This window comes from Psammomys obesus, unplaced genomic scaffold (assembly GCF_907164565.1).
Source record: "Psammomys obesus unplaced genomic scaffold, mPsaObe1.curated_primary_1811, whole genome shotgun sequence".
Classification (NCBI taxonomy): domain Eukaryota; kingdom Metazoa; phylum Chordata; class Mammalia; order Rodentia; family Muridae; genus Psammomys; species Psammomys obesus.
Genome location: NW_026585691.1, coordinates 10,875,725 through 10,898,494, shown reverse-complemented (window position 1 = coordinate 10,898,494; position 22,770 = coordinate 10,875,725). Strand labels below are relative to the sequence as shown.

The 22,770-nt window shown below is 41.9% G+C and overlaps 1 protein-coding gene across 1 annotated transcript in view; it reads right to left on the bottom strand.

Annotated features, from left to right (window-relative positions):
* Wdr72 (WD repeat domain 72) overlaps nucleotides 1–22,770 on the bottom strand; it is a 171,803-nt gene that overhangs the window by 111,374 nt on the left and 37,659 nt on the right. Inside the window, exons 8-13 of the mRNA XM_055598804.1 lie at nucleotides 22,253–22,398; nucleotides 21,775–21,871; nucleotides 18,545–18,686; nucleotides 17,266–17,514; nucleotides 14,787–15,007; nucleotides 12,180–12,375 (exon numbers count right to left, since the gene is read on the bottom strand). Coding sequence (XP_055454779.1) covers nucleotides 12,180–12,375; nucleotides 14,787–15,007; nucleotides 17,266–17,514; nucleotides 18,545–18,686; nucleotides 21,775–21,871; nucleotides 22,253–22,398 — 1,051 coding nt within the window. The remainder of the gene's footprint in view (nucleotides 1–12,179; nucleotides 12,376–14,786; nucleotides 15,008–17,265; nucleotides 17,515–18,544; nucleotides 18,687–21,774; nucleotides 21,872–22,252; nucleotides 22,399–22,770) is intronic.

Below are 22,770 nucleotides of genomic sequence, written 5' to 3'. Positions count from 1 at the left end.
AACAACAGGAAAGGTTACGTGATAGAGCTAGGATTTGGCCCCATCAATGGGATTTTCTCAGCCGAATCTGGTGTGCTATGGGGCCATGCTTAAGAATGGTAATATTTCAAAGTGAATATACCTAAAATAGCATAGGTTAAAAAAAAAAAAAGTAGCTTCATTATCAAACTTGGTGGCCATACTCATTCAATCAGATTTCTATCAAACAGACGGCTGCCAGAAGTAATCAAATTCTTGGTGTGGAGGAAGCTGCCATGGGTTGTGTTGTGAGATTTCTCACTTATCTTCCATTGCACATGAAGCTCAGTGGCTTGCTCATAGAAGTGTATGGAGATTGACCCAGCGGCCCTTCTAATAAAAGCATTTCACAGTGACTGCATCTTACTCTGCAAAATACGAAACTGATGTGAGTTTGACCAAGGGTAGACCCCGGAGGCACAGGATTTAGATTCAGCTAACTAGAAAGAAATGAAAGCTTGGGGAAGGAGAATGGATCTGAAAATAGTAAACCAGGCATAAAGGCACTTTTCTCATTCCTAACTATCACAAAATGGAATAAATCCATCTGTAAAATAGATCTTCAATGGCTCGACTCATTTTTGCACTATGCAAAGGCCCGAGTATGTTAACAAACTCAGGAATGGCTTTCCACCAACCATCTATACCTTAAGGGTATAGAATACATTTTTAAAAAGTGTCTGACCTCTGTGACCTAAACCACAGCTCTGTCACAGCCTCCAGTGCCTTTATAGAAATCCTGGCGTTTACCAGAGGGACACATTCAACCCCCACATCAGATTCTGACCATTGACCTCTAGCAACATGCAAAGAGGGGCTTAGAGGGAGTGATAGAATGAAAGGGATGAGATAGATAGATATAGAGAGGTTTTTAATTGCTGACTGGCATGTGTTCAAATTTAAATAAAGTACTAACTTTAAGAAAATTCCAAATCAGATTTTCTCTGTTATATTATCATTAAAAGCTCCCTCTTCTTAAACATGTGATAGCAGCATTGTTTATGACTAAATTTTCAACCTCATTCTGAAATGAAATAAACTAATTGATGAGGATGTTCCCAGCAAAGGTATTTTTGCTTTAGTGTATGAAAACTATGCTTAAATTGACAATCACCTATCTTATGCATAGAGTTTAAATCATCAGTTTTCTAAGTAACAAAAATGTCACTCCCTCTATATGGCTTGCATTCTGATACCAGGGATAAATATATATTTTTTTAATTTTAAAATAACTATCTTAGATTTTATCCCCTGTGCATCTTATTGAAGGTTAGCTGACTTATTGGCTGCCATGGCCCCGAAGACATTCCAGTCTATCATTTATTTGCTTCTGGCATCAGCTTAGGTAATTAGGTCGTTATCTTGCTGAGCTGATCTAGAGTTTTTCCTGGAAAGATGAAGCATATTGGAAAAGGCAGAACTGAAGCGTGCTCTCCTGGATAAGGTGCTGAGTGAAGGGTGAAGTCTATTCAGAGTCTTGCTGTTTCTGTTTTTTCTCTTTTATATTCGGGGGAGGGGTAGATAATAGAGGGGAAAGAAGGGTTTTGACTACAATCAGTTCTTTGTTTTGGGCAAATAATTAGTGAATGCAGGGTCAGTAGAATGCGGGGTTTGTTTAGAAGGATGAAATTCCCCCCACCCTCATGAGTCTACCTATGAAAGCCAACACCATGTCCATATCCAGCTATGCAAAAAGAATGTTCTTTCCACTTTTCATCCATCCATCCTATGGTCCACTCATGCCTGGAGTCTTTACAGCCTCTCAAGCTTGAGCACCAAGGAAATAGGCAGAATTCAGTAAATAATCCCCACTATTCTTTGTCCTTACGCCGTCTTCTCCCATGTGGCTCTGATGTCATAGCAGTGCAATGGTTGTTAAGGCTTTTAATTCCTTGACCTCAAAAGGAGACTGTCTGATTAATCCAGTTCTCATTGTTCTCTCACTGAAGCTGGAGCTTGCTGCTTTGGCCAGGCTGGATGTTTATTTAAGCTCTGGGCATCCTCTGTCCCCAGTTCCCCATTGCTGGCATACAGGTGTTTACCAGCATGCCTGACTTTTAGAGAGAATACTGGAAATCCAAGCTCACTCTCCTGACTGCACATCTCCCCAGCCCCTACTTGAACTGCTGGTTGAGCTCTTAGAATGCTGCTGCTACACGCAGGGGGCTCACACTTTTATTCCAGCCATTTGAGTTTCAAACCTAGAAATCTAGTCGTGTTCAATTGCACCTCTACTTTGTAGAACTATGAGATCTTAAACTAAAGATTTTAAGCTGTGGAGTTTGAGGTTACACATTCTGTTGTGCTAGGAAAGCAATATAGCCGGGAATCCTGATGCTACATCTATCTGGACTCAAATCTGTAATTCTTCTCCCTATATTTTTCTTATGAAGCAAAGAATTAAATGCTTGACAGCATCAAGTTATTAAAAAAATGTATACTTTAGTTACATTTTTAAAACCTCAAAAAATAATTTGATCTCTTGTCTTATGCTCAGAATACGAAAAGCCAAGGACACATTCAATAAATAAACTACAAATTGGAAATCATGTGCCACACCAACACATTCCTTGTGCCACTCTCTCTTTCTAGAGGACTTGTATGTAAGTGGTAAAATATTGTTGTTTCTATTTATCCTATTTACTCTTCAGTTCTCATTATAATTAAATCTATCATTATCATTCATCATTTACTTTGAGAGAGGTTCTCATGAAGCCCAGGTTGCGTTATATAACTGATGATGACTTTGAACTTCTGAGCTTCTTGCTTCCATTTTCTGAGGTCTGGGATTGCAGGCATGCACCCCCATAGCTCACTTGTGTGGTGCTGAAGATGGAAGCTAGGCCTCTGCTCAGTCTATGCAAATCCTCTACCCACCCAGTGTCATTTAACTCTTAAAGCAGTAGTAATGGTGAGTAACAAGGGTATTTGTATGATCCTGTGGTGGAGCCAGTATGCCAAGAGAGCTAGAAACCTTGGTGCTGGGCTTAAAGTATCTGATGAATGAATGGTGATACAGAAAAGGAAGCTGAAGAAAGGTCTTGATGAGAGAGGTCATCAGTTGGCAAATCTGTCACAAATAGTTCACACAAAGGATGATAAAGGCCCTATGTCACTTTGCTTTTTACATTTTTAATATTCTGAAACTATTTAATTCCCTGTTTCACTGGTAGCATATAATTTTTTCCAAATGAGTCAAGTTTATCACCGAATGCTGTTGGTAAAAGTGGGAGGAAGAAATGGTAAATACTTCGGACATATACAGTTCCCTATATGGCCAGGCATCTCTGATGCTCTCTGAACTAGATAGAACCACTGACTTTTTTTCTTATTTGAGCAGAGTGCTACGTACTTTCCAGATGTAATACTGCAACAGTGTACTGGTGGCTGCCTAAGGGATCCCTATGTTCTTTTATGGCACAGACATATAATTGAACATTGGAGAATACAGAAGACCAAGATTTGGAGAAAGGAAAGGCAACAGCTTTACCCCTCTGAGGGGAGAAGCCTAGGATTGGGAGTCCCTAAATGGAAGCTGGCTTGGATATTTTATAAGACCACTGAGTTCCCCCTCCCCTTCCCTCTCTGGGTCCCATTTATATAGCCACCCTGTGCCTTCCTGCCAATCGTCCCATCATCTTCTGCTCTTTGGGACAAGAAGCTGATGTTTCAGAGACTCACTTTCATTTGCCTACCTCTGTCCCTCTAACTGCCATTTGTTCCCACCATTTGTATTTCTGTAGTCATATCCTCTGATGTTGAACTCAGTTTATCACATTAGCCCAGCAAGTACCCTACCAAGCCATCTCCCAGCCAGTGATTTTTAGCATCTCACGTCTGTCAGTGCAGCTGGGATTTCACGGCGACTGTCACTGGAACAGTATAAGGTCATCTCAGCATGGATGGGCATATCAGACTTGGCTCTGTGAAGGGGTGAAGGGGTGGGCGAATCTAAACCCAGATCTTACCGACAAGGCAGAGATTAATAACCAATGTTATTTCCGACATGGAATGTCAAACCCAGTGACTACCCTTCTCTAGCCCTCTCCTCACCAAAACAGAGACATGACCTCTGGACTAATTTTCATTTGGTTCATTCCTGAAACATGAAAGACCTTTCCCATCTAATCTCAACACACAAGAATGGTGGATGTTGGATACTATTGATGTGCCCAGACTAATGAAGTTAAGTCCAGTGTCTTTTATCTTGTGGCCAAATCAGAGAAGCTGCTTCCCTGCCCTCCCCCCCAAGCACTAGTCATTACAGTCCACCGAGTCCAGCTTTCCAAATCATTTCTGTGGCAGCTGGCTGCTGGGAAGATGTAGGCAACTGAATGAGGGGAACCAGGAGAGGGCAGATGGCTCCTCTGGGCTTCTTTCCACTCCGCACTGCAGCTGAAAGCCCTGCTGAGGTTCCGAGTGTCAGTGTAACACAATTTGCAGATGCCTCACTGACGGCAATCCACACAGCAGCAGCCTGAGTTCTGCAATGTGAAGCCCCTGCATGTTAGTTGTGGCTATATGTGACAATGTAACCCGGCCAGCACTATCTCCGAGTGCGCCGTGACCACAGGAACTTCTGAAAGTGATTACAGCGTGGACTTTCTTTACAAAGCAAAATCCAGGAAGGTAGCAACTGCCAAATGAATGTAATAAGGCCGGAGAAACTTAACTGGTGAAAGTGATTTTCTAAGCAGCCAGTGTTTGTTTTTATAATCAGAATGACACTGTATTGATTTTCACATTTGTTTCTGGGCACACAAAATGTTCTAAAGATGTCTTGCAAACACCACAGTAATGTGCCCAATGTATTAAGATGCCAGGAAAGCTAAGAGACAAGAGCTAAGTTATCACTCAGTTTAAATGTGTATGTTTATGTGTAAATGCAAACACATGGACACATGGACACTCACATATTCACATACATCCAGAGAGACAGAGAAGAGAGAGAGATAGAGAGAGAGAGAGAGAGAGAGAGAACTGTAAAACAAAATCTAAACCTGGGTAATTTTAATCTCCACACTAATGTTCTTACCACCTTTGGGCAATACCTCCTACTTAAGAGATTAAACTTACTTAGATAAATATTCAGTTGCTAAATCTCAAAGTTCTTGCTAACCGCTGTGTACCTGCCCGTGTACACATAATCACACAAATTACAGCGTTGTTGGGATAACCAAGGCCAAGGAGGAGGAGAAAGTGAAGCTCCAAAACTAGGCTGCACAGGAAAAGCAGACATTGGATAATAACACCGGTAATTATTATGATAAAGGAAAACAGTCTTGGATGAGGTGATATGGGAGAGACCTTGCCCTGCACTTAAATGCATCCTATTTTTCTTTTCGAAGAGCAATCATCGCAAGGGGGTTCCACCTGCAATCTGCCGCAACAAAACCAAGCGGCTTTGGGAAAATGACACATCGGAGACACTGCTACAGGCGGGATGCTGCAGGACTCTCTGAGCCCACCTCTACCCTGCCTGCAGCGTTGCTTAACAATAGCCCTGCTGACAAGGCGTTCCACACGCTGGAACTTTACCACTTTAGCTAGACAATAGTGACCTTGGTAAGAAAGCAAGCGAATTACTCTCACAGTGCTACAATTGGCCAATGGGGGTCATCTCCACATTTTTCCTTCATATGTATAACAATATTAGCCATTGCGCAGCATGAAGGACTAAAACTTATGCACTGGAAATTGTTTTCCCAGAGTCAACTTGTGTGCTATTTTGTTATGCCAAGGTTTGAATTTAACCACAGATACCATGCTATTGGGGTAATATGACCACTGATCTGTGAAAATGTGGCTCCCCCCCCCCCCCGTATTTCTCATAGCCTGCATTTTACGCAGTTATAAGACAAAATGTAGGGTGTATTTGGAAGATATGATCTATTAGCTTTTAGTTGACACAATTCATCTCTCACATATTGTTTTTTGTTTCTTCTCAGGTGTGTGTGTGTTTGTGTGTGTGTGTGTGTGTGTGTGTGTGTGTGTGTGTGTGTGTAGTGCCTCCCTGTGTGTACGCACCTTTGCATATGTGTGGATGTCTGTGCGTGCAGCTAAGATTGATGTCCAGGGTATTCCTCTATCATTCTTCCACTTTATTCTTCCAGGCAGAGTCTGTCAATCAAATCTGGAACTTACCAGTAGGGCGGGTCTTGGCCAGCTTGCTGGGGTGGGGAATGCAGAGTTTAGAGGGATAGATCCCTTCTCTCTGGCTCAAATTATAGGACAGTTGCCATCCCCACTGAACAGTTACTTCTTTTCTGGGGTTTCGAACTCTGGTTCTCTTGCTTGTGGGTTGTTAACCACTGTTAAGTGCTTTAACCACTGAAACATCTCTCAGCCCAGACTTTTTCTTAATTTTATAAATAACAATTCTTGCTATTTCCATTGAAAGCATGAAAATAAATCCTCCAGTTAGACAACAGCATTGAAAACCAAAAGAGTGTTTCAGATAGTTCTAATAAATCAATTATGGAAAAAAAAATTATTACAAACTTTCTCAGCATTCTTTTTCCCAGCTACCTATCCTGAGCTCAGAGGCCTGCTTGAACCTTGGTCCACGTTGGTTTCTCCAGCCTTCCCAGTCAGCTGTCCCTTCCCCTGTCAGGTGTGCCTGTCACTAACCATCTCCTGCTCATTCTTTGCTGTTTCTGCGAGAAATCAGATGGCCAGAGCTGTTTGTGCTACGTGTAAATTAAAAGCCACAGTCTGAGAAACAGCCGAACACCATCTTTCCAAAGAGTCCCCTTCAGTCTTCAGACAGCCGACCCCTCTCTTCTCAACGCTTTTCTTATCTCTCTTCTGCCTGATGGTTGCAGGGCACTGCAGGAACTGTACCTGGTGATATGGTGAGGGGCACGCCGAAGTTCAGGACCATACATGTGACGCCATGCAGGGTGACACCTGGCAGCTGCCTGCCTTAGCCTCTGAAGCTGTCTCAAGTACATTTCTTCACTACTGAAATGAGTGCGGCAATCCAGCCCACCACAGTCAGCAAGGTCAACTGAACTGAGTTGCTATGAAGATAGCAATTTTTTTTATATGTACGAGTGATGTATTTGTTCATGTGCATGTATACAGGTACACGTACATGTATGTGTGACTGTGTGTGGCTTGGCTATCTGAAGTTGATCTGGGGTGTCTTCCACAATTGATCTCCACAGTTTGGGGGGGGGGTGGGCATACATGCCCAGGCACACACCTGGAGCACAGAGGACAACTTGCAGTTTGTTTTTGTTTCTTCTATCATATGGGTCACGTGGTTGAAATCCAGTCATTGGCCTTGGCGGCTAGTTTGTTTGTTTGCTACTGAGCCATCTCGATGGCTCTTATTTTTTTGAGACAGAGTCTCACTAAACTTGGAGTGTGCTCATTTGACCGGGTTGGCTGGCCAGCAAGCCCCAGACATCCTCCTGTCTCTACCTCCCAGACAGGGAATATAATCATATGACCCTGCTATTTCTTACATGAGCTCTGGAAATAGAACCTGGGTCTCATGCTCATGGCAGGCAATTTGCCAGATGAACTCTTAACCCAGCTCCAACAATATCCACCAAGAAGAACAATCATTGTGCTCCCTGCAGCATTATCCATAGCTGCCTGCTGCCTGTTTCTGTGAATAAAGTTTTATTAAAACACAGCCTTGTCTGTGCTTGAAATACTGTTTACAGCTTCTCTGGAGCTGTAAGGATAGGTTCAGAAGTCGCAGGAGAAATCCTAAGACCCCAAAGCTGAATATTTACTATATTTACAATCCAGCCCTGTGCTGAAAAAAAAAAACTTCTGAACCATCCCATCAAAAAATGTTTTATCTTTCAGCAAGTGAGATTTCATTTTCACCACAAAAAAAAAAAAAATAAATAAATAAATAAATTTAAATGGTACAATATAGACTATGTTCTAGCAGCACCACGAGCTGAGGAGAAAACATTCAGGAATAAGAATAACCATTACATTAGCAGCACATAAGAAATTCAAGGTATAAGTTTCTGCCCTGCAAATTTGCTACCGTACATATGAAAACCCTCAGAAATACACCAAACTTAATGTCTAAAAGGAATAATTGGCTCAGAGCTGAAAATTATTTCTGTTGTGCATGCAGGAGAAGAATCGGTAATGCATTACTCCTATTGTGTCAGCTGTGCGGCAGTGAGGCCCAGAGTCCTCAGTGCCAAACAGGCGGTGGAAGCACAAATATTAATCAAAATGACATCTCCAATTTTTCCCCTTCCTAATCAGGCCTAAACATCACGGGACATCCAGTAGATCAATAAGTAAAACTGGAAGCTCTCAGCACTCGATGCTACGGCTCTGCCCTCAGCCAAGACAAGAGCCTTCCGTGCTAACCAAAAATCCCCTCCCTTGGTCATCCATGAGGTAAGCATGCCCACCTTTGACCCAAGAACATCACCCACACGTGCATCCAACCTTGCCACCCGTCAAGGAAAGAAATGGACGGCACAGTTTCAGCATGAAGTCGGCATGGGGGTGAAGCCCTAGAGTACGTCTTTTCTTCCCAGGACCTTTTCCTTGCTATTCCCATCTCATTGACACTTGCTATTTTCCCCTCCTCTGAGATCTAGATGTGTGTGTGTGTGTGTGTGTGTGTGTGTGTGTGCGCGCGCGTGCTGGCAAGTGCGACTCACTTCAGTCAATTGATTCCTCCTTTGTGTTTGGAGAAGCTTGAATACTGGAACAAAGAACACAACCAGTCACGTGTGTCAAACCCTGTTGAGTGAATTGAGCAACCACAGGCAAAGGGACAAAGGCCCAGAAAAACTCCCGGAGTAGAAAAGGCATCGTCCTCCCTCTGAGGAGGTATCAGCTTCAGGACCCTGTGGGCTCTGTGGAGCAGCAGCACCAGACTGCTGAAGCCGGGGATTCAGTCATCCAGCCACTGAGGCCCAGGAACATTTGCGTTACTGCACTTACCCATCCGTTCACTCGTTCATTTAACCATGTGCCAGGCACATCAGTGAGCAGTCATATTCTATTTCTTAGGCTTCCCTCTAACCACTTTATGGTCTTAGCCAGTATTTTCTGCTCCCTACCATTATGAAAAAATTCACTTGGAAAATCTTCCTGACTCCAGATTTTTCCATCTTTATATAAAAAGAATAAACTTAAAAATAAAGCATGATAAAGATGACGGTTCCACCTTAAGCAGCTGATATCCAGCTTGGGAAGGGAAAGATGGTCTCCTAAATCTTAAACAGATGGAGCTAAAGAGATAACTCAGAAGTGAGGACCACTGTCTGCTCTTCCAGAGGACCTGAGTTTGATTCCAAGCACCTTCATGGCAGCTCAAAACCATGTATAACACTAGTTCCAGGGGATCAGATACCCTCTACTGACATCCACACCCATGTGGTACCTAGACATATATGCAGGCAAAATACCCATATTCACAAACTAAATACATGTAAACCTAAAAACATAAAAAGAAAACCTTAAGTGAAAACAAACAAAAAAAGTTTGCAGAGATTAAAGGCAATCCTCAACAAAGCTAATACCATGCAAGGTTAAAACAAGTTAGGTAATCTTAGTTTAAAGCAGGTCTGAGGTCTGATGGTCATTAGGGGAGAATCTGGAAAAAAGTGAGGGATACGAAGACTCAGATAGATGTATAAGTAATACCACTTTCATTCCTAAGTGAATTCTTAGATTGAGCTGATGTCATTTTATTTATATTATTTATTTTTTAAAAGATACCACCATAGTTAACACCGATTGGAAAACCTCATTCAGAAACAAAACAAAACAAATTCCATAGGTTAATTTGGTAGAAAACATGCACTTACTATTTGATACAACAGTTCTACAGAAACAATGTTCACAGTCAATTATAGGAGACTAGTGAATTAAAATATGTTCTGTCCATAACGACCACTATACTGATCACTGTCCATTGGACAGCCCAGCCCATCTGCCCCTACCTCCTGTGTCCTGCTCCATGCTCACTGAGGCTGATGCCAAGAACCAGAACCTCTGATGTTTAGTGGGATTAAATAATGAAGGCGATTATAAGAGGATGAAAATCACTTCAGCGCTCTCCCTCCTTCGACCCTGCAAATCTGGCTAGAGTGTCCCCTGGACTTCCTGGTTTTCAGTTGAGTTCCAGTTCTTTCTGCTTCATTTATCAGGGGAGGAAGAGAGAGATCCCTCGTGTTGCCCATGTCCACGTGCTAGGGAACTCATCACTCATCCCCTCATTCCCAGCCTGCTCCCTCACCACATACTTGCAAATACCCCATTCGTGAATTTTTCATCATTTGACAAATATGAGTCAAATCCTGTTTCCTGCTAGAACTGTGATTGAAATATAACGCGGGCATCTGTTTACTGACATGGAAACGTGCAGAGCAGTAGGGAGAGAGCGTTTATAGCATGTATGTTTTGATAGTGAGGTGGACTAGCAGGACGATGAACCTTTGTGAGGGGCCACATGGCTTTTCATTTGTTCTCGATTCTATCATCTGGTCACCAAGTATCTACACTTAAATATGCAGCTGCAAACGTGAGTAAGCACTTGTGTTCTACAGGAAAGGGCTTCATAACAGGAGTGAAGATGTGCTAGAGTCTTTGATGATGATGGTGGTGGTGCGGGTGGTGCTGGTGGTGGTTTAGCTAATATTAGTAATGATTCGCTGTCGTTTTCCGATGAGAGATATTTCCTGATTTAATCCTATATGACTACATCTACTCCACAGACAAGGGAACCATTTTGCAGACAAGCCATGTGCCTTGCCCATGTGTTGATAAGTTTCCCTAAAAGGTCCTAGAGGCAATCTTCCCAGTCTCTTCTATCCACTATATTCAACTATCACTCAGATCCATAGCTTACACAAAGATTTAAAGTTGTTTCCTGATTCGAGCTGAGAATACGGCTCAGTAACTAGGAGCACTGCCTGCTCTTGCAGATGATCTGATTTCAAGTTCTAGCACCATGTGGTGGTGTACAACTCTAACTCCAGTCCCTGGGAACCCGATGCCCTCTTCTGGCCTCGTCAGGTACTAGACATACACGATGCACAAGCGTATGCATAGGCACAACACACATAAACTAAAAACAAAAAGTAATAAAATCAAATGACCATAGTTTGGGATAAACCATGTGAAGTGTTGCGAAGGACCTGGAACTGGCTCCCACTTCTCAGCTCTGTGTATTTCTGTAGCAGGCGGTAGCATGCCCCATCAATACAATGATGATGAGGATCTCTCCTCTCTACCCCACAAGTTGTGAGAGTCAAATGAGACAATGAACATCAAAGCTGCCAAAGCTGTTAAATGTGGTCCCCTTGCAGGGCAGTGTCAGGCAGCACCTGAAACTCCAGGGCACGAATAACCATCAATAGCCCACGACAGTCAAATGGAGAGAAAACTGCAATTACATTGGCAAAGTATAAGCCAAAACTATATTAGGAACTAGCCAGTCTGTAAACAACACCCAACACAAAACCACCACTGTTTAATCAATAAAAACTGTTCAGTAGAGTCTGTGGAACACACTCCCAAGAGATCCCCTCTAACTCATATTCAGTAATTACACTTCCCTTATTTGGTATGTTCCCAGAACTCTCTGAAATGTATTATTCTATCTTCAGACATCTAATCAAACTTGAAAAAGAAAAAGAAAAAAAAGTCCCTCAATGTTCAAAACATACAATCTCTGTGGTTACAACATCAAAAAGTTCAGTCGAACTACTTAGTCTTCAGTTTCCCTGACTCAAGTTTTTTTGGAGTTTTTATAATTAATTATATTCCATTATTACTGATCATCAATTAGCTCAAAATGTTGCTGAGTTGGTGACTATGCTGAAGAAGGCAGAATTTAATGATAATTTGAGACCAGTAGGACACTAAATTTCTCTCTTGTTAATAATTAAAGTAGATAACTTATGTTTTTATTTATAGCTTCCAGAAATATCTGGCTCATTCCTGAGCATTGCCCTGTCAGCTAATCATCAGCTAGTCAGGATCTGACTTAGGCCACTGTGTTTTATTTCCCACACTTCCACTGGAGCTATAAATGTAGCCCAACCAAAAGGGAAAACAACTGAGGTCATCGCTGTGTGAGTTACAGAACCCCCCTTCTAGACAAATGCTTGCACACCACAGACGGACAAAGGATAAACAGGGATAACCTTTCTGCTTACCTGTTTCAATTTCCCAGATGTAGGCAGAGTCATCTGCACACCCAACAATTAGGAAGTTCTCAACTGGGTGCCATCTGATTGTCCTCACAGGGAAAAGGTGCTTCCGGGCTCGCAGGAGGCACCGTCTCCCTTCCAGGTGAAGGAGAGCCACGGAGTGGTCCCCGCACACACAGCAGAGTATCTGGCCGTTGCTTAGCTGTAGGAACACAACAGGCTTACATAAGTGAAAAGTCCCATGTAGCTTGCCCAAGGGAGTTAAATCTCCCCACACTGTTCTGTCCTGTTTACAAGCTTTTTATGGAGAGTGTGTTTCTGCATGGCACAGAACTTCTTCATGGGGCACTCACAGATCAGCTGTAGAGACTGAGCAGAGTGGTGTACACTCACCAACCTGCCAGGAAGGTCAGGAGGGAGAGTGAAAGAGAAAGGAGCAGCCAGATCCTCTTGCAAGACAGTGAAGTGTTCCTACCACTCAGCAAATGCAGGCAGCAGTGCTGATGTCGGAAACTGCGCAGAACACAATAAACCCCAGAACCCATTTGTCACCACAAAAAGAAGCTATTTGTGGACACAAACTTAGACCCAAGGGTATTGAGAGCCGAGACTTCCCACTTAAAGCCTCAAAATGTGATTTGGTGCGGTTCCCAGAGCTCCACAGATTCTAATCCAAACAGGAAACTCGGTGTAGACATAATCTAAAAGAGGCCAGCATTAGATGATTCCCGCTGAAGGTGCTCCCTCAAGAACACAAGGACATGAGGAGGTTCACAGGACAGCAGTCCTGAAGACATTTGTCAAAGTCGTCGGTGGTCACCCTCCCCACCCAACCTGGGCAACCAACTGATAAAATGAAAAAAAAAAAAAAATTAAACAGTCACTAAATGATCTGGGGACACAGTAGTCAAAGACATGTGCCCAGATGTACACAGCCCAAAACTCAGTCCTCAGTACCACACGGGGGCTGCTGAGCCGTCCAGAGCCACAGCTCAGGCACTGATGGCTCATCGCTCCGTGGGGCATCAGACAGCAAGTTTTCTTTCTCAATTCCAAGGAGCCTAAAAAAATCCTAAAGAGGGAAAACACACACACACACGAAATGACAGCTGTGATACATATGGAACCTAGACTTCAGGATGAGTCAGATGTAAAATATCTCCAGACATCCTACCTTGTAGAGGACAGGTATACTCCAAAGCTTCTAGAATGTACAGCTCCATGAGATCGAGAAAACACACACATGCACAAACACACACACACACACACACACACACACACACACAGACATGCAAACAGAGGCACATACATACATACACAGGCGCACACCCCACATACACCCAAGCACACACACACACACACCACACCATATACACAAACCCAGTACACACGCATGCAGACACACCACATATACACAGATACACACACAAAATCACAAGAATACAAATCATATGGCCGTGAGTGAGCACACATATGACCCATGCCAGGTCAATCCAACACTGCTTTCTAAACCCTTGAAAGCTAGAATATGAAATAGCTCACAGGAAAAGAGAAGGAGGAGAGTTGCAGAATAATGTGCTCTTGTGGGTGGGAACGATGTTTCTGAATTCATGGCCTAAGCTCTGTGGAGCCCCCCCCGCCCCCCCCGTGCTGATGGCCACTGCACTCTCTCCAGAAAGCCCTGCTTTACCTGACTTGTTCTGAATGGCTTCTGACACTAACAGCTGCTTCACCTGCAAGCAGGGCAGGAGGAAAAGAGAGCGAGAGTGAGGCAGAGCTGCAGTTCTGTTCTGGGGCAGAAAAGAGAAAAGAATTGAAAGAGGAGCTGGAGACAGACCCAGGATTAATATGCCTTCCACAGCATCCCAAATGCTCGCATGGAAGTTTCTGGAACAGCGGTTCACAGTTTACTTTAATCCTTTGTGGTCAAGAACTATATTTCTTCATGTCTTCCCACCAAAACACAGTGTCAATTTCTCCAACTTTACACTATATGAACATAATTTTATAAGCCAATCTAACTTACCAAACACCTTGCCACATACTTTCCCCCCCAAAATTTAGTTCACATTTTAACTAAGACCTCAGCTTTTTGCGAACTGGATTTAACCTGACATCTCATAAGACAGGAACTATCACTATGTCTTTTCTCCAACAAGGTAGACTGTAGACTAGGTGTTCATAAATTCAATATTTATCAAATGCTCACTCAGTATTGATTAAGGAAATAAAAGCTACATTTTAATTTGTATATTCCCACCATCTTTGACTTGTTTTTGCATAATCTTTGGATTTATTTTAAAATTCCGTACTAAAAATTAACACAGAACTAGGGAGGAAAAAAAAATGTGTGCAATGAGGATGATTTTAATAAAGCTTTCAGTGATCCAATGTTTTCTTTAGAAGCATTGTTTGTGTAGTGTGCTAGAATGAAATTAAAATTGATACTGAAAAGTTAAAAGCAAGCTTGGCAGAAGCAGCTAACTAACCGCGGGCAGACGGAAGGTGAACGTTTCTCGTTTTGTTTTGTTTGATTGCTTATGGGAATGTAGGTTTTTGCTGCTATTCGCTTTTTACTTTGTGTGTTGTGTTTGACTCTTTAGGTTCACTTACTTTCAAGTTCTCTGGTGACATCAAAAGTCTTGTTACTGGACCAGCTTCCAAAAAGAATGTGTGCAGAATTTCTTCAGTAAAAATGTCCCACAGAATCACGCAGGAGCCTCGGTCCCCAGACACCATCCAACTTTGGTCCAATTTTGAAGCAAGACTGTGAGGGTAAAGTAATGAAGTCACGCTCTGCTGATGACCTCTGAGAAGGGTATGACAGGGGGAATCTGGAAAGTGGTCAGACACCAAACAGCACAAAATTATTTTTCAGGTAATTCTAAGTTCTCACATTTTTAACATTTGCTCACAGTTGGCTAAGAAAATTCTCGAGCAGCCTTCACGGGCCCTCTCAAGAAGCAAACCGCCTCATCAGAAGCTAGACCAAGCTTTGAATGAGACAGAGAGCTTGGTGGTTCAAGTCTCCTGTTTGCAGATGGCTGTCAACATTCTATAACATGGGAGTAGCAGTCACATACTCCCTCCTCTCATGAGCAGCCAAGTTAAATTGAACAGGAAAGAAAAGCAAATGTCACAGGATGTTTTGCTACAAAAAAAAAAAAAAAAATGTTTGAAGTTATCAAGTTCTATCTCTTTTTCGCTGTTTACAGATAATGTATCTCTGGCTTGAATAGGTCATCCAACTCCTTGGGTCAAAGGCTTGGCACAATGTTTAAACTCTGCTGCTCATGGAAGCTTCCCCTTTACCTGTGGATCAGTCACTTCCTACATATGCCACCACAGATGTGGATGCATTGATCCCTTCTTCTGACTCATGGATTCTCCCTCCCTCTCTCAGACACAGGTGATAACAACTGCCCTTACTTAGGACAGACTGTTGGTTGAAAAGAATATATTCTCAGCCTGGCATCTGGGAAGCATGTGGGCACCTGGGCACCTGGCCTGTCAAACTTGATCTGGACTGGGACTGAGGCCCACTGGTAAACTGATCCCCTTGCCACTAGCCCCAGATGCTCTCTTCATTGCTATCCACGTTATTCTCCAACTTGCAGAAGAGCATTTGCCAGTCTCTTTATTCAGACTGAAATGGAATCTCAAAGATGTGCCTTTTTGTTTTGTTTTGTGTTCTGGCCTTAGCAAGCTGTAAAGAATGCCAGTTCAGAAGCAATCAGACAAGTACAGGTTTCTGTTTATTTTCTCGATATTAGGTTAAATCGGCCTAGATTAAAATGTCTACCGTCACCGTTGTCTCTGTCTTTTAATGGCAGCTATTAACCTGCTTATCATCTCTTCTGGCTTCCTTGCCACTTACTCCTGTGTTGTCAAGCACAGAATCATAGGTCGCCCACACTCAGTGAGTAGCCGAAGTGTGGAGAAAGTAAGAACGAGGACTAGAAAATGGTGTATTTGAAAGGTGATGTAAAAACAAAACCAAATAAAGCATAAAACTTAGAATGTGCAAGGCCCTAGGTTTGATCCCCAGCACTGCAGGGAAAGAAAACAGAAATTCCTGTAGGGGGTTTCACAGTAGCTTATCTAAAGTGTATGATGCCTCTCAAAACAAAACAAAAAACAAAAACAAAACCCCACAGGCATACGATTTTTGCTATATATCCTAAAATCTCCATTCCTCCCCCCATTTCCCCCTCCTTATATGACAACTCATTGTATAATGACACTTGTTTATCAGGTGTTGTCTCGATGTAGAGAGATGAGTAAGAACCCAGACTTAATTAACAAGAAAATATAAACAAACACAGGAAGAAACTATCTTATTCCTTACTGGGAAAGACTTAAATGTTTAAAACTGTAAAAGATGGTCAATATTTGGGAGAACACTTATAATTTCACAGGTCATTATTAGATACTCATGTATATACTGAGATAATGCCTTTATGGAACCATTTAAATAGCTTAATTTCCAAAATCAAAATCACAAAGTAATATTGATGTAGCCACTCAAGGATAGTCGATTCTGAATCTTCCAGAGTAACTAAAGTCTGAAAAAACTGAACAGCAGTTATCAGAAAGGTTTTCAACTCAAATTTTAATTGGTATTTGTCATTTAAGATGAGCTCATGAAGAATGACCACCAGAAATATTTTACTGATATCTATTTAATATTAACTCGGCAAAGCATCTATTTTAGTAGCATAATTAAAATATTGTACACAGTGTGCTGGTGTGTGTGTGTGTGTGTGTGTGTGTGTGTGTGTGTGTGTGCGCTCACACATGCACACATACACATGCAGGTATGAACACACATAATTTCAAGAAGAATAGTGAAACTATTATTCACAGTGACCTTTGGTGAAAGCTAAGTGGAAAATAGAGAGAGGAAAAAAGCTTCTGGTGGGACAGGGCAGCTCTCTGCTTGAGTCTTCACAAAACCCATGTAAATATTCAACACAGATTTATTTGCAAGTGTCAGCAAAGGTCTGAGGCTTCTGTGTCATTTTTTTTTTTTGTATGACTTGTGGAAATTTAGATAAATTAGATAAGTAGATAGAAAAAAAAAATCAGTCACCTTTCAATAAAGAGCCCCCTTCTAGAAGTCCTGCCTTGGCAGCATTCAGAGCTTTGGTGATGAAAATGGTTCCGTCCTCACAGCCGCAGATGAGTTTATCAAGATTTGGAATGTACTCGGATGAGGTGATGGTTGCTGCCATTCCCACCTCATCCCTGGACCCAGAGAAATGGTCTGTGATGCTCTGTGACACCGTTTGATGCTTATCGAAGTTATCCTGAAGAGTCCAGGTGGTGGTTATAGGTATTTCTGAAAGGAACACATGCACAGGGAAACATCTATTTGTTTACTCTCAGTAGATATGCAAACTATGGCAAAGATATCATCTCTTCTTCAGAAGTGTGAACCTGGTGAATGGGTTCAGTCACATTCAGAACAGTGATCTAGATCCCTTGGGATGCTCAGCCAAAGGTCACCTGAATTATGTTCTATATCTGTTTTTATCTTTACACCCCTGGTTGTTTGACAGAATGTCTGACAGCAGAACCTTAAAGAAGGAAGGGTTTATTTTGGCTCTGAGTTCAAGAGCACAGCTGTGGCTGCGGGAGCTCCTGGCAGCACCCACACCTGGCAGCATTCACATTGCATCGGCTCTTAGGCCACAAAGAAAGAGATGCTCACACTTAGGCAGCAAAGCTGATGCTCAGTGTCCTCTCTCTCTCTTTTTACTTTAGTCTAGAAATCAGCCCTTGGACTTGAGCTGCCTACATCTGAGGTCCTTCTTCCCACTTCAGCTACCCTGGTCTATAAACTCTCCACAGACACACCCAGAGGCTTTTGTCTCCTCAGTGATCCTCAGCCCTGTCACGTTGTCAGTCTTGAGTCATCACAGCATCTAACGTACAATGGTCTGTCACAAGTTGGTTTTCAGAAAATCATATTAAAAATTAAACTGTTGGGGCTAGAGAGATGGATCGTCAGTTAAGAGCATGTATTGCTCTTCTAAAGGACAGAGGTTCAGTCCACAGCAGCCACACTGACTAGCTCACACCCTCCTCTAACCCCAGCTCCAAAGAGGACCACACAGCATCGGCTTCTGTGGGAACTTGCACTAATGTACACATATTCATAACAAATACATACACATGATTAAAAACACATAAAAATACAAGAATGCAAAGTGGCAAGCTAGGCATAGTGAAGAACATCTTTAATACCAATACTTGGGAGGCAGAAGCAGGCAGATCTCTATGAGTATGAGTTCAAGGGCTATCTTGGTCTACCTAATGAGACACCATATTAGAAAATGATGGGGTTGTGGGGAACAAAACTGTCTTACCTCTAGGGGAACCATCAAACTTAGATATGGGGACATCTGGAATATGCCACAAAGTAATTCTTCCTGAGACTTCTCCAGAGAAAAGTACCTTGTAAAAGGGCTCCTTCCGTTCATTCATGTAGCCCATGACGAAATGCAGGCTCTGAAGAATAAAACATGAACTTGGCACAGGTAAAATGGTAACTAATGTTCTGACCACAGGGAAGAGAGAAGTAAGACTTCACAACTGAATTAAACTGTTTCAAACAACTTGCCACTGTTCCAAATTTTTTAAGTTTAATGAAATGAAATAATTTGTGATTTAAGGTAGAAGAAAACAATAGTCTCCATTAAAAATTTAAAATGGTGGCACGTGCCTTTAATCCCAGCTCTCTCGAGGTAGAGGCTGGTGGATCTCTGTGAGTTCATGGCCAGCTTGGTCTACAAAGTGAGTCTAGGACAGCCAGGGTTCTGTTACACAGGAAAACTCTGTCTTGAATAAAACCACCACCACCACCACCATCAAAAACAAAACAAGACAAAAACAAAAACCTAAAGCAAAACAAAACAAAAAATCTTTGGGGCTGGAGAGATGGCTCAACACTTCAGAATATTGGCTGCTCTTTCAGAGGACCAAGGTTCAATTCCCATCACCCACATGGCAGCTTACAACTGTCTGTAGATTCAGTTCCAGGTGATCCGACAACCTCACACAGATACATGTACAGGCAAAAGACCAACCAAGCGTTATAAAGTAAAAATAAGTAAACTATTAAAAATTAGAAATGAGATCACTGGCTAAACTTCAGAGATTTGACACAAATACCTAACCTTGGTGTTGTGTGTATGCTGCACACATCTCTTCATGAAAGCATTACCAATGAGGGGTAGGCACATATTTAGCTTTTAAAAAAATCTCATCAATTAAAAAAAAAAAACCTACCTCAATGTTATGAGTTTGTGCTATCATGATCTTCAACTTATATATGAAGAAAGCAAAAGAAAGGGCTTGAGTGACCCATGGTAATCGAGACAGTAATGGGCCTTAAATCTAAGAATTCTGAATCAAAATCCCATGTGTTCATAATGATACTTCTCACCAAAGGTGCCTAGACTTTCTCACTTGCTTCAGTTCTGTTAGTCAGTTAAAATAACATTCATGCAGTCCTTGGCATTCTTTTCCAGAACTATTGACCAACTGTTGACTCTAAGAACTCAGAATCAACCCCATAATAAGATTAAACCATCCAAATTTGAAACCTTGCTTGGACTTAATCTCTCCAAATGTCAGTTTCAAAATGGCCTCCCGGTGGCAGCCGAAGTCATGAGGTACCTTATATAATTTGTAAACGATAATGTTGAAATATATGTTAGCTATCACCACCATCTTCATCCTTAGTTTGTATACACATGCCCACCTTGGATTTGAAGCCTTCTTCCATGTCAGCTGAGACTTGCAGAGTGTCAGGGCCCTACTCTCGGAGACGCACAAACCCACTAGCAGATAGGCTCACAGTGGGAACCAATGGAAACGCTCAATGATGCTTAAACCGCAGATGTAAATTCATGGTAGGGCTCCAAACACTGACTCTAGTCAATGCTGTGTGGTGCCAGAATGCCTTTTTCTAGGCTTACTATGATCAAATTCCTAAAATTAGATTATTCTATTTATAGTTCACTAGCTTCTGAATACTTCTTACACTTAAAATATTTGGCAAGGGGCAGAGAAATATGGATAACTAAAGAAGAATCATTAGAAAATGAATCTTTTTGTGTTCATACTTGGAGAGAGAAGGCTAGATTGCTTTCCATTTTTAAAAAACTTATTGAATTTAATGTGTATAAATGTTTACGTGCGTGTGTGTGTGTGTGTGTGTGTGTGTGTGTGTGTGTGTGTAGAGCCTATGAACACCAGAAGAAAACATCAAGTCCTCTAGAACTGGAGCTACAAATGGTTATGAGCCACCATGTGGGTGCAGGGAATTGACCCCAGGTCCTCTAGAAAGCGACCTGTGTTCTTAACTGCTGAGCTATCTTTCCAGCCCCAACTTCCCAATTTTGAAACCATGGCTTTATATAGCTCTGATATTTGTTTGTTGGGGTAGAAATTCCTGAGTGATGCTTGGTTTCTGTGGAAAACTCTTGGTAAAACTTCACCGTGACACCAAAAGGGAGCAAACAGCAGGCTCTTCGGAATAATAAAACATGCCTTTCTAAGTGAGCCACAACACTTCTTTGTGATAAGGCTTCGTTACTGCCCGTGAAGGATTTTAGAAATGTCCCCTGATGCAGGCTGTAATTCTATCAGCACCTGGGGTTCTTAGTTTTGGCTGAGAGGATTTAACCACGTTTTTGCAGGAAAACATTAAAGGGGCATCATGGCTGTGGGCTTCCGAGAGCTCTGCCGCCTAATTAAGCAAAGCATCATTCTGTACATAGAAGCATCATTTTATGTTTGGTGTGTCACTGAGGCAAAGCTCCTCCTCTTTATAAAGTACCTTTTTGGGTGATTAACTGATGACCGATTCTATGGGTTAAAAATCATTTTGAAGAACATCCCTGGGACAAAACAGTTACTTAGATTTCAGATGTGGTTAACTGTCAAAGGTATAGTTAAGCCAAGTAGGAAGCTCACAATTATATTCTCAACCATCTTCCAGAAACCTTAATTACACTTGTTTGAAGAAGGATAGTTCTCATAAGAATAGCTAAGTACACATGAAAATGATCTGGATGTATAGTCAAGTTTTTTTTTTAATATAAAAATCATTTCATAAAGTTTTAGAATTGGAATAGGTATATCAAAATGTTGAGAATGTGCCATGGAACAGACCAAAGCAAAAACATGGGACATATGTGTGCACATGCATGAGTGAATCCATACAATAAAATGCCAATAATTGGTACATCTAGGTAAAGGAAATGGAAGCGTTAACCATACTATTCAGACAATTTTTCAACAATTGAAACATTCCCTGCTACAGTAGGCAAGCAGTCAATATTTGTGGTGGTGAAATCAGAATTTTAATATCTTCTTTATTTTCTTCCACACTCGTAATTTCCCTACAGTGAATAGGCATTGTTGTATCAACTAACAGTTCTTAAGGGTGACATTTTTCTCCTCGGGAGCCATTAACACTCGAAGTTGATTTTCTCATTAACAACTTGATCTGATGCCTTGATTTCATTTTTGCCAGGCTGGGTGTATTACAAAGCAAGAAGCCAGTTTGAGGCTGCTTTTCTTGTCTTACCTTATTTTCCTCCACAGAAGTGGAGCATAGTAAGTGAGGGTAGATGGTCTCCTTAAGAACTCCTCCATCGGGGGGGCATATGCATTTGGAAAGCCCACTGCGTGAGGAGAAACAGAAGCAAAATTTAGAAATTTAACGTCCTTTATTTGCTCTCTCCCGGCTTCTACTTTCAAAAGCCGGATGGCACCATTCGAATTTCTAAACTCTAGTTAGAAATTGTTGGGCTAATAATTACGAGTGACTTTTGAAAGCCCCGCACCAGCTGTACAAGTTCTACATGGCTAATCTCATGCCTTCAGCCCCCGCTGTGCTGTACAAAGGCAGAGCGCCTTGCAAGCCCAGAGTAAATCTTCCAGTGCCAAAGTTGTTTTGTTCTGGGTTTTGATCAGGGACTCCATGCAGAGGCTTTTCCATAATAAACCTCCCCAAGTTCATTTTCTACCTGAATGTTCTAGACGCTGCGCCCATCTGAGCCCACCTGTTCAGCAGCTGATAGATAAAACTGTGACCATCTTCTGTCCAAACAAGGATCCTGTGAGCAGCAAGCACCTCTCCGCCGGCAAAGAACTGCCCGTCTCTACTAACTTCAGTCCACAGAAGGGAAAAGTCACAATAGTCATAAACCTGCAAGACAGTGCGGATGCACATTAATAAAGGCTGAAAAGGAAGCCTGTCCGTAGGAACAGCAGTGAAGTGTGCTTTTCAAGACTATGGAGACGATGGTATTAATGCTACAGCCTGTTGAGTATTAAAAAGAAACATACTGTACACACGAATGAAGGCACTATTTTGTAATTTCCTAATATTTCACTAAGACTTACTCTTTCACATTTATCCTAAGATAGGCTGCAGTGGATAAAGGTCTCTGGCTAGCTCATTCCACAATGTATCTGTTAAGCATGGAAGCCCAAATTCTGCATTTTAAAATAGTCTTATTCTTTGCCCATGAGTAGTCCCAGCAAAGCACTTAGAAATTCCATATAAATAAGATGTTTG